Raw genomic sequence first — 12,596 nt, 5'->3', positions numbered from 1 at the left:
GGGGTCTGCGCCCTGCGGCTGCCAACGCCGCCCGCAGGGGCTTCCGGGGCGATGGAGCCGCGTCGCTGAGGCGCCGCGGGCCCCCCGCCCCGCTCCTGCCGCTAGAGGGGACCGGATGCTCTGGCTGCTCCTCCGGGGCTGAGGACTCGTGAGCCCCCGGCTAGGGTGATCGCCCCCGCCCCCCCAGCTCTGCGCCCAGAGCAGCGGGTCCTCCTGCTCCGATCCTCGCGCCCGGGGCGCCCACCGTCCAGGTCGACATGACTCGGCTGAGCTGGTGCTTCTCCTGCGTGATCCGATGGGGCAAGTACTTCTTCGCCTGCCTCCTGCCCCTGCGCCTCTGCCTCCGCAGCCAGGTAAACGCCGCCCGCCTCCCCTCACCTGGCACCTCCTCCTCACTCCCAGTCCTCTCGGCATCCTATTGATCACCTTCCCATCCTCTGGGACACACCGTCTTGGCAATTGTCAGCCTGGCCCTCTTCAGAGAGCCTGGGGACTCCGGGAAGCCCCCGCCCACGCCTCATGGATCCAGGAGAGTAGGGCTGCCCCTCCCCCGTCGCACACCCCTCGGCGTCTTGCGTTTAGGTTAGAAATCTGACAGCAAGCACAGAGACTGGGGTAGTAGAACTGTGGGGATTTGGGTATAGAGGGACGCGTCTGGGGGGTTTAGGCACCCCTTTCAAGTTTCTGTGGGAACCGAGTGTAGGTTCCTGGAACAGACTTTTTCCCCTGGGCTCAGAGGCCCCAGAGCCTAAGGTAGGGAAGGAACAAAGTGAGATAGGAAGGGAAGGCTGGGGGAGGTCAGGTGGGACTTCTGACCTATGTAGGAGGATAAAGGGACCAAGGAACTGGACACGGAGGGGCTAGGGACCACGGCAGCAGGCAGGGGGCAGCAGCTGAGCTTGTTGGGGAGGTGGGGTCTGGAGGCTGTTGTCTCTCGCCTCCTGCAGTGCTGTGGTGGGCGTGGCTGAGCATCTTTCTGGGATCCTCCCGTTAGCAGTGCCTTCAGGCTGTGTGTATGGAGAGTGGAGTGTTAAGGAGAGGATGGAGGCGGGGGTGTAGCTGGCCCCTAGAGTAAGGAACTGGAAAAACTGCAAGTAAGCTGGAATTCTACCCTGGAGAGCAAGGAGAACCCAAGAGCTGGACCTAGAACCCCAGAGCCTCCAGTGAGGGGGTGGATTTCAGGAGCTGGGTGTCCTGGGGGTGAGGGCTGACCTCCTGACCCACTCTCAGAACCAGAGGGACCTCTGTCACATAGGAGGGCTACCATTCTGTTTAAGAGTGGCAGCTCTGGAACCAGCCTGCCAGGCTTTGAATTCTGGGTCTGCTACTCACTAGCTGTAAACCTTGGCTAAGTTACTTAATCTGCCTATTCCTTACTTAGTTTTCTCACCTGTAAAACAGGGATCAAACATACCTACATCGCTGCGTTCTTGTGAGAATTAAATGAGGTAATGCATTTAAGATGTTTAACAAAGTGCCCACTCCATAGTAGGTGTTCAATAAAAATTAGAACTATTAATAATATTATTATTATCCCTTTCCATTGTAGCTCTGGGAAGGATCTTAATAAAAACTGTTGGGATTGGGCCCACTCAGTGTGCTGGTGGATGGAGGTGGGACAGGGAGATGTGAGCGAATTCCTTCTATCTTCCTCCTTACAAACCTTCCGGGCTGGCCAGGGCTGGGATATGTGTTGATGGAAGGGTTTCTCCCAGTATCCACTTCTCAGGGGTAGAAAGGGTCTTCCCACTCCATAGAGAGCTTGAACTTTCAGCTCCTCCTCCCAGGTTCTGCCTCTGGGCCTCAGTTTCCCTCTGCACCCCTCCGCAGTGGGGAATGGTGCCAGCAGGTTCCTGCTCCCATCACCCAAGGTGTGCTTTGAAATCTTCCAGCAAAATACGTTGTCCCCAGGGATTGGCTGGGAGGTAAGCGCTGCAGCTGTGGAAGTCAGGGCTGGAGCCCCATCCGCACTCCCCTGGGCTCTGGGTTCAGATGCTACAGAGTCTGGAGCTTTCGGATTTGGAGCCTACAGTGAGAATGGCAAGCAAGGACCAGGTCAGTTGGATCCCACAATGCTTAACAAATCCCCGTCCTCCTTTGCAGAGGTAGAGGATGACCTAACATCACTCCACCAGCCTCCCTCCTGGGCCAGGCTTTGAGTTGGGGGCTGAGGGTGGGGGCAGGGGCTGGATGGTCAGCTGCAGCTGCCTCTCTCCTGCCTTTAAGGAGCCTGAGTCAGGCAGGAAATTAGAGTGGTAGAAGAAATCAAGATCACAAAGTCTCGCTCTGGGAAGGATCTTATTAAAAACTATTGGGATTGGGCCCAGACACTGTCCCCCCTCAGGGCGCTATGGAGGGGAGGTGGGGGATGGGGATGTGAGGGATGCCCTTTCCTCTGTCATTTGGGGAAACTGAGGCTCGAAGAAGCCTGGCTGGAACTCTGCCTCCCCTCCCATGGAGCATACAAATTTTTGGGGTGCAAGGGAGTGACCTCAACCTTGCAGCCAAGGGGTGGTGGATGTGGGTAGGGACAGGGCCTCCCCTAGCCCATATGGTGCCTTGGTGGGAATTAGGATGAAGCCTCATGCCCTGGGATGATGCATCTCATCCAGGGGTTGGTGAATGGAACATGGTGGGACTTTGGCCCCCACTCACCCTTGGGCTAGACGGCTGGGCAATGAACATCCTGTGTAGTGGTACATGGCGGTCCTGCTAGGGGCCTGAGCACAGCAGAACTCAATGGCTGAGTATATATGGGGCAGGGGGGAGCAGGGTAGGGCAGGGTGGCTCATCTGAAAGGAGTCTCTGGGTGGTGCAAATGAGTAAGCTCTGTGCTGTTCAAAGCTACCCAAAGATAACTTGGAAGTAAGGGCTGGCAGTCTGCTTCTGAAAGGTCACAGCCTTGAAAGTCCTGTAAAGAATTTCTACTCTGCATGCATGGGGTCACTGTGAGTTGGAATCAACTCGATGGGAACCAACAACAACAACAAATAGGCAGCAGGGGCCAGCCCCTGTGCTAACCCAGATCCCAGGTGCAGGACTTGCTAGGACTGTGGTTTTTCTGCTCTTCTTGGCTCTTCTAGAGCCACTTGGGAGCCATTCAACCTCATCCTGACTCCTGTAGCAGCTCTGTCCTTAGCTTCCCTCTGTGTGCCTCCCCCACCCAACCAGACCTGGGCCTGAGCAGCTGGCCCCTGTTCCTGGAGCCACAGCACCAGCCTTTGTATCAGGAGTGGAGAGGGCAGCTAACATTGTCACCACAATGTGGGAACATAACCCCTGGTCCCTGGGTGGTGGTATTGCTACAGGAGCAGCAGAAAAATTCTTGATCCCTGAGAGATATGGAATTAGACTCACTGGGCTCCATTATAGCCCTGGTGGTGCAGTGGTTAAAGCACTCAACTGCTAACTGAAAGGTCGGTGGTTCGAAACTGCCAGCAGCTCCATGGGAGAAAGATGTGGCAATCTGATCCTGTAAAGATTTGCAGCCTTGGAAACCCTATGGGGTCGCTGTGAGTCAGAATCGGCTCAACAGCAGTGGGTTTTTTGGGTAAGGCTCCATTATAAAGGAGCCCTGGTGGTTAAGCACTTGGCTGCTAACCAAAAGGTTGGAGGTTTGAACTCACCAGCCACTCTGTGGGAGAAAGATGTGGCAGTCAGCTTCCATAAGAATTACAGCCTTGGAATCCCTATGGGGCAGTTCCACTCTGTCTTATAGGGTTGCTATGAGTCAGGATTGACTCAATGGCAATGGGTACGGGGCTCCATTTTCACACATCCTAGCTACGTGACGCTAAGCAAGTTGCTGACCCTCTGCGCTTCACTTTCTACATCTGTAAAAAGCTGATATGAGGCTTAAGGAGCCCCTGGGTGGTGCAAATGGTTAGGTACTTGGCTGCTAACTGAAAGGCTGGAGGTTCAAACCCACCCAGAGGCTCTTCAGAAGAAAGGCCTGGTGATCTGCTTCTGAAAGGTCACAGCCATGAAAACCCAACAGAATCCAGTTCTCTACTGCAATGCGTAGGGTCACTATGAGTTGGAATTAACTCAGTGGCAACTTTTTTTTTTTAGGAGATTTAAATGAGTTCCCAAAATAAAGTGCCTGGTTAGTGACTATCAATGTTTCTGGGGCAGGGGGCTGCGTGGCAGAGTCTGAGGGGGGAAGGGTGCAGATACTGGAGTCCGGAGTGCTGATGCCAGATTGCTGCGGCTTGGCCGACGGGATCTGTAGTTGGTTGCTGGTGGACAACCCCAGCCCGGCTCTGCACCCACCTATTTGATGCTGGGCACCTGGCACCCTTCCAGGGGTGGGGCTTTGGTAGGTGCTGGCCCCATTGTGAAAGGTCATGGGATTCACAGTTTATAGGAGAAAGCTGAGAGCGTGACTCCGGCCTTATGGTGACCAGACATCAGGGCACTTAGGAAAGAAATCCATGGTCTGGGTTCCCTGAAACTGGAGCTCTACTCCTGACCAGCTCTGTGACCTCCGGCAAGCCATGCCACCTCTCTTGACCTTCGTTTTTCTCATCTGTTAAGAAAGGGGGCTGAATTAGGAGAGAGGTGTCCCAAAGGCCAAGCCTTCCAGGCAGACATGTTTGGTTTGGCCTTTGGAGTGGTTTAAAAAAAAAAAAAAATCAGCAAACAGGAGACAATATTTACAAATTTGGATTTTTTTCATATTTCACATTAAAGATTTTATACAAAAATATAAATTTTGAGCCTCACATTAAAGATTTTATACAAAAATATAAATTTTGAGCCTCTCTTCACAGATCAAAATATCTAGTGATATGGGCTCATGTCACTGCAAGGTGACAGCAACTAGAGCTGAGTAGTGGGCACCCCCTTTGGCTGGGGCCTGCCGTTTCCATATCCTCATAGTCCGCCCTGCCTCCTTCCCTCATTTAACTTTTGTCTGAGCCCTGTAGGGTCTGACTGTGACCCTTGGACTAGCTGAGCTCTAAGATCCCTCCAGCTTTGTGGCCTTCAAACTCTGTGACCAGTGGTGACAGGAAAGGCATAGTGCCATAACAGTTGATAGGCTAGACAACAGGAAGGACTTCTGGAGGACAAGTGTCAAAGGGTAGAAAGGGTAGATTGGAGGGAGCTGGGGCCCTGGCTTAGAGATTTTTGGCATCACAGAAGATGGGGCTGGAATGGACCTTGTCATTTTGCAGGTGAAAAGACTGAGGCCCAAGAGGGCAGTGCCAGGCTCAGGATTGCAAGGCTCATTAGCCTCATTCCTGCCCTCACTCACTCTTTCCTCTGCCTCAGCTCAGCCCACCACCACCAGACCCAGCACCAGCCCTGCCTCTGTTTCTTCAGCTGACTGCTAGGCAGAAGACTGGAGGGCTGAGCGGGGAGCTCTCTGTGTGCAGAGGGAGGGTGGGGAATGAAACATGAACCTGCCGGAGAAGTGGCTGGGGATGTGGGGTGGCTGGTGCAGAGTGGTGGCCGGGTTCAGAGGCTTCTGCGATCCCAGTGCAGAAAACCCTGACAGCCCACCTGTGTATACCTGATGTCTGCTGTCTGTGGGATACTGGTTGTCTTAGTTTTGTAGTGCTGCTGTAACAGAAATACCACAAGTGTATGGTTCTAAAGAACAGAAATGTATTTTCTCATAATTCAGGAGGCTAGAAGTCCCAATTCAGGGTGCTGGCTGTAGGGAGAGGCCCTTTCTTATCCATTTCAGCTTCTAATCCATTGCAGTCAACTGGATTCTGACTCATAGTCAGGGTAGAACTGCCCCGGTGGGTTTCCGAGGCTGTAATCTTTACAGGAGCAAACTGCCACATCTTTCTCCTGTGGAGTAGCTGGTGGGTTCGAACTGCCGACCTTTAAGTTAGCAGCCGAGCTTTTAACCGCTGCGCCACTAGGGCTTCTTATTTCAGCTTCTACCAAGGGAAAAAACAAAAAACAAACTCATTGCTGTCGAGTAGATCCTGAGTCATAGCAACCCTACAGGACAGAGTAGAACCGCCCCATAGGGCTTCCAAGGAGCGCCTGGTGGATTCAAACCCCTGACCTTTTGGTTAGCAGCTGTAGCTCTTAATTACTATGCCACAAGGGGCTGGAAATCCTTGGAGTTTCTGGGCTTGTAGACTCATCTGCCTCCATTGTCTTCCAATAGTGGCTGTCTTCCCCCTGTGTCTGCTTGCTTGCCTCTGTGATTAGGTTTAGGGTACACCCTATGCTGAAATCATTAACACAATAAAGAAAACCCTATTTGCAACTAAGGAGTGGGGATTTCCAAATAGGCTTACATGCACATGTATAACCCGGTGTCTTCGAATCAATTCTGACTCATAGTGTGACCCTATAGGACACAGTAGAACTGCCCCATAGGGTTTCCAAGGCTGTAATCTTTACAGAGGCAGCAGAGTGGCACAGCAGAAGCCTGCTGGGCCCATAACCCAGAGGTTGAAAGATCAAAACCATTCTCTGCTACAATGTGCTTTTGGAGCCCTGGTGGCGCAATGGTAAAAAGCTCGGCTGCCTAAGACTGGAACCATTCCCAAAGCCAACTCTTCAGACAGGGATTGGACTGGACTATAAGGCAGAAAATGATATTGGTGAGGAGCGTGTTTCTTGGCTCAAGTAGACACATGAGACTATGTGGCAGCTCCTGTCTGGGGGCGAGATGAGAAGGCAGAGGGGAACAGCAGCTGGTTGAATGGACACGAGAAATACAGAGTAGAGAGGAGGAGTGTGCTGTCTCATTAGGGGGAAAGCAGCTAGGAGTATATAGCAAGGTGTGTGTAAGTTTTTGTATGAGAGACTGACTTGATTTGTAAACTTTTACTTGCAACACACACACACACACACACACACACACACACACACACACACACAAAGGAAGCTCGGCTGCTAACCAAAAGGTCAGCGGTTCTAATCTACCAGCAGCTCTTTGGAAACCCTATGGGGCAGTTCCACCCTGCCCTATAGTGTTGCTATGAGTTGGAATTGACTCGTTGGCAACGGGTTTGGTTTTGTTTTGAACCCCCACCAACCTTTTGATTAGCAGCCAAGCGCTTAACCGCTGCACCACCAGGGCTCCTTATCCACATGTATAGGCGTTAGGATTCCAACACATATTTTGAGGGGACATAATTCAATGCATAGCACCGATCCAGGCACTGGGTGGGGATCCCTAGATGAGCAGAGCTGTTCCTGCCTTGGGAGTGTCTGCAGCCTGAGGGAGCACAGAGGCGAGGGGGTGGCAGCAGGGCTGAACAGTTGGAGACTTCAGGAAAAGAGGGGTGCTGGAGTTGGGCAGGTGTTACGGTGGCTGCAAAGACTGGGAGTCTGTTCTGCACAAAACACTTTCAACGGGGGCCAGCAGGGGAGAGAATGAAGGTTTGTGAAGGGCATAGTAGATGCTAGGAGTGGGAAAATACCTTAGGATTCATTGATTGATTGATTCTTCAATCACGACTGTCGCCTGCTGTATGCCAGGCTCTGTGGATACAAAACGCAGGGCATGTCTGTGCCCAAGGAAGCCCCTTCCCCATCATGTGCAGGGTGGAGGGGGGTCTTACTAGGCTGTGAAGGAGGAATAACGGGTTACCTGGAACAGGGTCATTACGTACAGTTAGACACCTCAGTTGGCAGCGTTTAACATTCAACAGGAAGGATGGTGGTTAGGTAGCAGGAAGGATTTCCTGGCTGTGAGAGGTTCAGATACAGGAGAGACCCCCATAGGCTTGGAAAAGAGGGATGGGGCATTCTGGAGGCAGGGTTCCCCCAAGGGGACCTCCAGCACTAGGGTCTTAGACTCTCATTTTCAGTCTCAGCTGAGGGGACTGGGCAGGAAGTGAGCCTGGGCTGCGCGAGAGACTAGACGTGGAGGTGTCACTGTGACTTGGTCTTCAGTCTGATTTTCCAGCATTTCTGGGAAGCTCCAAGGTGATTTCTCAGAACTCCCGAGCTGCTGAGATTGTTGCCGCGAGGCCCACCTTTGGGTGACACCAGCCACAAGGGCTGTGGGAGCAGGCAGAAGAGAGGGTAGGGGTGGGCACTGAGGTGTCAGGGCTTAGCTACTGAGCCCTTGAGATTGTTAGTGGGGTGGGGTTGGGAGAGACTAACAGGTGATGGTTCCTGGTGTCTAAGGGGGTTGTCTCGGGCTCTCAGAGAGGCCCCTGAATTCCCCCTCCCCTCCCCTTTCTTGTCCCATGCTCCAGCCAGCGGACAGAAGGAGAGTTTGTTTGGGGGGAGGTGTCTGTCTGTGGGCCATCCCCAGCGGTGGCTGCAGGGCCAGCTACGTGTGAACACTGGTTCATTGCAGTGTTGGCTACACTGTCAGTTGAGCCCCAGCTGGCTTGGGGGGGGGGTGGCAAGAGTGGTGAGGAGCAGCACTGCGATTCTGGCAGAGGATGTAGGGTGGGGGCAGGACTTTCCCAGCCCCATAGCTCTGCAGAAGGACTTGGAGGGGTGTGAGAGGAAACCGTGATTCCCCACCCCGTCACCTTTTACCAGAATAAAGACTCTTAACTCAGGCACCTGCTTCAGGAAGGACCAGGACTAGACACCTCACTTCAGTATCCTCCCCTGACCTCTCAGCATCACCAAACAATAGTGTCAGTCTCTGGTGCAGTGCGCAACCTGTGTATCTGCATGTGGCAGTCCTTTCTGGGCTGAAGAGTGAGCATTTCCCTCTCATTCTGGGGTTTCCCAGGTGGATGTCTTGGCTGGACTGTGGGCTGGGAGCCAGCACACCTGGCCGGGCAGGTCCACCCGAGGGGGGAGGCTGGTTGTAGAGACTGAACACTGGGGTTGCATTGTGTGTGGTGCCAACAGAGTGCTGAGGGCATGGTCCTGGATGGGTGGGGGAGGCAGGGACTATGTAACCCTTTGTACATGTGGCCTGGGATGTGTACAGCACACGTGTGTGTGCATCAGAGCCCAGGCAAGAAGACTTTCTTGCCAAGCCACTCGACCCAAGGAAATGGTCTCCGAGTGCCTGCTGTGGGCGGGACCCTGTCCTCGACATTTTGTATGTTTATGTGACTTGGACTGTGTGTCCTGCTGGGTGTGTGTCCACAGAGAAGGGCGTGGGACTGAGCCCGTTCTCCGTTCCTGGATGGCCCCAAAGAGCAGAGCGGGTGATTCACTGCCCCCACCCACCCTCCCTTGGTCCAGCCGCAGCCAGAGCTCAAAGAGGAAAGTTTTTTTGCGGGGGGGAGTTGAGACAATGAGGGCCTGGGAAGGATTGTGCTGGATTCCCCTGTCATGACAGTTCATTTGGATTCTGTCCCCCGTTTTCCTCCCACCCTCTAGATCCCAAACAATTAGCCCTGGGCTGAGGTGGGGGGGAGGGGAGGGCCACTAGGGCAGGGGGACTCTGTTGGGGGGAAGTGGGCTTGTGGAAGGAATGGTGGGAGGCGAGAAAGGCCCGGGAGGGGGCGGAGGGAGGAGAAGGAAGTGGGGAAATGCAAACCAAATGTTGGCCCAGAGTACAGGCAAGAAAAACAGACTCTCGCGGGAGCCTGGAGCGAGGCTCTCTTTAGGAAGGGCAGGAAGGGCTGAGACAGATGTTTGGAGAAAAGAAAGAAAGAAGGGGAAGAAAAAAAAAAGAAGTGGAAAAAAAAGTTGGAACAAGCTCCAGGGCCTGGGGGCAGGGCCAGTCTCCTGCAGTCCCAGGCCTGATTCCTCCTGCGTTAGGACCCATCCAGGGCTCTGAGCTCAACGTGTGGGCACCATGGCCCGTCCGGCTGTGTGTGCAAATGAGCGTGTGTGCCAGGGCATGTGGCCAACCTGGTGTACTTGGATTTAGGGGAGGGGGCTAAGGAACCCCAGGAGTGGCAGACCATGACTCCTGGGTCTGTCTATCTGCCCATCAATGGACCGGGGGTCCCTGGAGTGAACTCCCTTGACTGGTTGGCTGGGGGCGGGGGTCTAGGGTGGGGGAATCTTTAGTGAGGAGAGTAGACCCCAGGTCTACCGGCACCAGATCAGAAGGCAGGAGGAGCTTCCATGGCTCACAGGGGTTGTGTCTGGGTGGGGTGGGAGGGTGAAAGGTGGGGGAGATGTGGCTCTGGGCAGCACTGCCTCCAGTAGCTGTCTCTTTGCCCGGTCTCCTTCACACCCCCTGCAAAGCAAGGCTTCAGACCCCCAAGGCCACCAGTGGAGCCTGGGAGGAGGGAGGAGAGAGGAGGCTGGGACAAGGGGGTGGGAGGGGAGGAGGAGGAGAAGGAGGGAGAATGAGCTGGAGGCAGGCAGGGTGAGAGGCGGACAGATGCTGGCTGAGCAGATCCGGAGCGGCGGACTCAGAGCTCCTTTCTGCCTGCTCTGTGGGCCCCTGAACCCACCGAAGATGACGTGGATCTGTCTGTCCTGCATGCTCTGGGTAGGTCTGGCTGCTTTAGCTTGGGGGCCACACCCCTACCCCCAACCTTTCCCTAGTCCTTAAGCTGAGAGCCTGGGGGTGGGGGAGGGATGTCGCGGCGAGGAAGGAGAGAGTCTTTCTGCCTCTGATGGACAGAAGGACAGACTGACCTGAGTGAACCCTTAGCCTGAAGACCTTCCCCATCAACAGGGCCCAGCCCCTCGTTCTAGGGGTCCACCCCCTTTAATCCAGGAGCTCTAGGTAGAAGAAAGCCATCAAAAGGTTTGTTTCCTTTTAGAACGCCCCCCTCCATGAAAATTCTTCACCCCCTCAGTTGCCTAGCCCACAAGTTTGAGGAGGGGGCAGTGATGGGGATGGGGGCCTGAGAAACAGGAAATATTGACTTAGAAAATTAAATGTGGAAAAGCCAGGCTGGGAAAGAATTCTGTGTGGATTCCATCACTTTTATCCCTTCTAGACCTGATTTCAGCTTCTACCACTGCCATCCCTCCATCCTCACCAAGACTCTTGCTCCTACCAGAGAAAGGAGGCCTGGCCTTCTCTTTCTCCCTGTTTTCCCCCTTTCACTCTTGGCCTCAGATTTAAGGTGTGTTGGGATGAGGGTGGCAGGGTGGGCGGATAGGCAGGTCTGGGGGCTACATAGTGAGGGTTAGAAGTCTGAGACCAGCTCTGGGCAGAGGCTCCTGGGAAAAGGCTCAGGACATGGACTGACCGCTGCATGGATGGGGTAGGGGCAGGAGGAGACCCCTCCTCAGTGGGGCTCCAGTGGCTGTCTGGGCCAGGCAAAGGCATGCACAAGGGTCAGGAGGGCGAGGAAGTCATCCCTGGCCGAGAGGTTCATGTCGGTCTCAGAGAGAATGATGGCTCTTTGGGGGAGGGGGCCTTAGGCCCAGGATCCAGATGTGGCCTTTCCCGCCCCTGTTCTGGCCAGTCCTGGGAAAAGGGCCCTCTCTAGGCTCAGGCATGCCCAGGCTGGGGGTAGTTGTGGGAAATCAGACTTGGGCAGCCAGGTGTACTTTGGGCAGGGCAGGGTGCTGGAGGGGCTGGAATGCGGGGCTTTGGGTGGTGTTGAACTGGGGAAGCGGATGGGGTCTGAGTAATAGACTGAAGTGCCTGGAGTATTTCGCACAGAGGATGGGTCACTAGTTCTCTGGGCTGGTGTTTGGCATCTGTAAAATGGGTGCCTTAGCTGAGTTCGTCTTTCCCGTCCTGACCAGCTTCCTCGAACAGGCCCTGAAGGCCTGTGGGCTGTGGTGAGAACAGAGGTGGGTGGTCAGGGAGCCTGCAGTGTCAAGGATGGTAGTTAGACTTCCAGGGCGAAGTGGTTCTGCAATAGAGGACTCTATAGGCCACTTCAGCTGGAAGGTCTTGGGAAAAGTGCTTGGCCCCAGTGAGCATCAGTTTCCACGCGGATGGAGTGAGGATAATAAAAGGGGGTTGCAGGGCTCCTGTCTGGAGGGGAGATGAGAAGGCCGAGGGGGACAGAAGCTGGCTGAATGGACACAGAAACACAGGGTGGAGAGAAGGAATGTGCTGTCTCATTATGGAGAGAGCAACCAGAAGTATACAGCAAGGTGTATATAAGGTTTTGTATGAGAGACTGACTTGATATGTCAACTTTCACTTAAAGCACAATTAAAAAAAAAAGAAAAAGTAGGGAAGTTTAGGAGAAGAGCATTGCTTAACAGTGTGTCTAGAGGTCTTTCTATACCAGAACATATAATTATAATTTATTCTTCTTAATTGCTGCATAGCATTCCACAGTATAGTTGTTCCAAAGTTTATTTAATTTAGTTCAAGCTTTATGTTACTCACCTTCTTGTCAACCCTTACACTTTAAACTATAAATGAAGACCTTGTACTTGTGTACCCTCACTTTATAAATAAATATCAGAGGGGAAGGAAAAGGAGGTTGCAGGGAGGTATCCCTGAGATTCTGTATCTAAGTTCATAGGCGGCGCTTGGCACAGAGAGTGACTTGTAGATATTAGTGCCCACTCTGAGATTTGGGAGAGAGGTACTGGTGGCCATGGGCAGAGGTGGGTGCTGTCACCTTGGCTTTAAGTCCAGAAGAGCCTGCAACCCTCCCCTCCCTTCTTTTCTTCTCCTCCCTCCTATAGCCTCTAGCCCTTGTCCCTTGCCAGCTCTACAGGCAAGCCTAGCGGGCACTTTTGTATGGGAATGGGAAGAGGGTGGTGGGAGTGGGGCTGGGCAGAGCCAGTGTTCTCTCTGCATCCAGCCTGGCCTGGAT

The 12,596-nt window shown here is 53.8% G+C and overlaps 1 protein-coding gene across 6 annotated transcripts in view; it reads left to right on the top strand.

Moving 5' to 3' along the window:
* The window catches only part of TNS1 (tensin 1), a 254,365-nt gene that overhangs the window by 24,702 nt on the left and 217,067 nt on the right, over positions 1–12,596 (top strand). The window contains exon 1 of one of the 6 annotated variants that reach the window (XM_049888129.1): positions 10,233–10,345. The exons of the other annotated variants lie outside the window; for them this stretch is intronic. Coding sequence (XP_049744086.1) covers positions 10,235–10,345 — 111 coding nt within the window. The 5' untranslated portion in view covers positions 10,233–10,234. Of the gene's footprint in view, positions 1–10,232; positions 10,346–12,596 lie in introns of those variants that run through there. 6 annotated transcript variants of the gene reach the window in all.

This window comes from Elephas maximus, chromosome 6 (genome assembly GCF_024166365.1).
Source record: "Elephas maximus indicus isolate mEleMax1 chromosome 6, mEleMax1 primary haplotype, whole genome shotgun sequence".
NCBI classification, from domain to species: domain Eukaryota; kingdom Metazoa; phylum Chordata; class Mammalia; order Proboscidea; family Elephantidae; genus Elephas; species Elephas maximus.
Note: the sequence above shows the minus strand (reverse complement) of the source record. Positions and strands in the feature narration are given on the sequence as shown.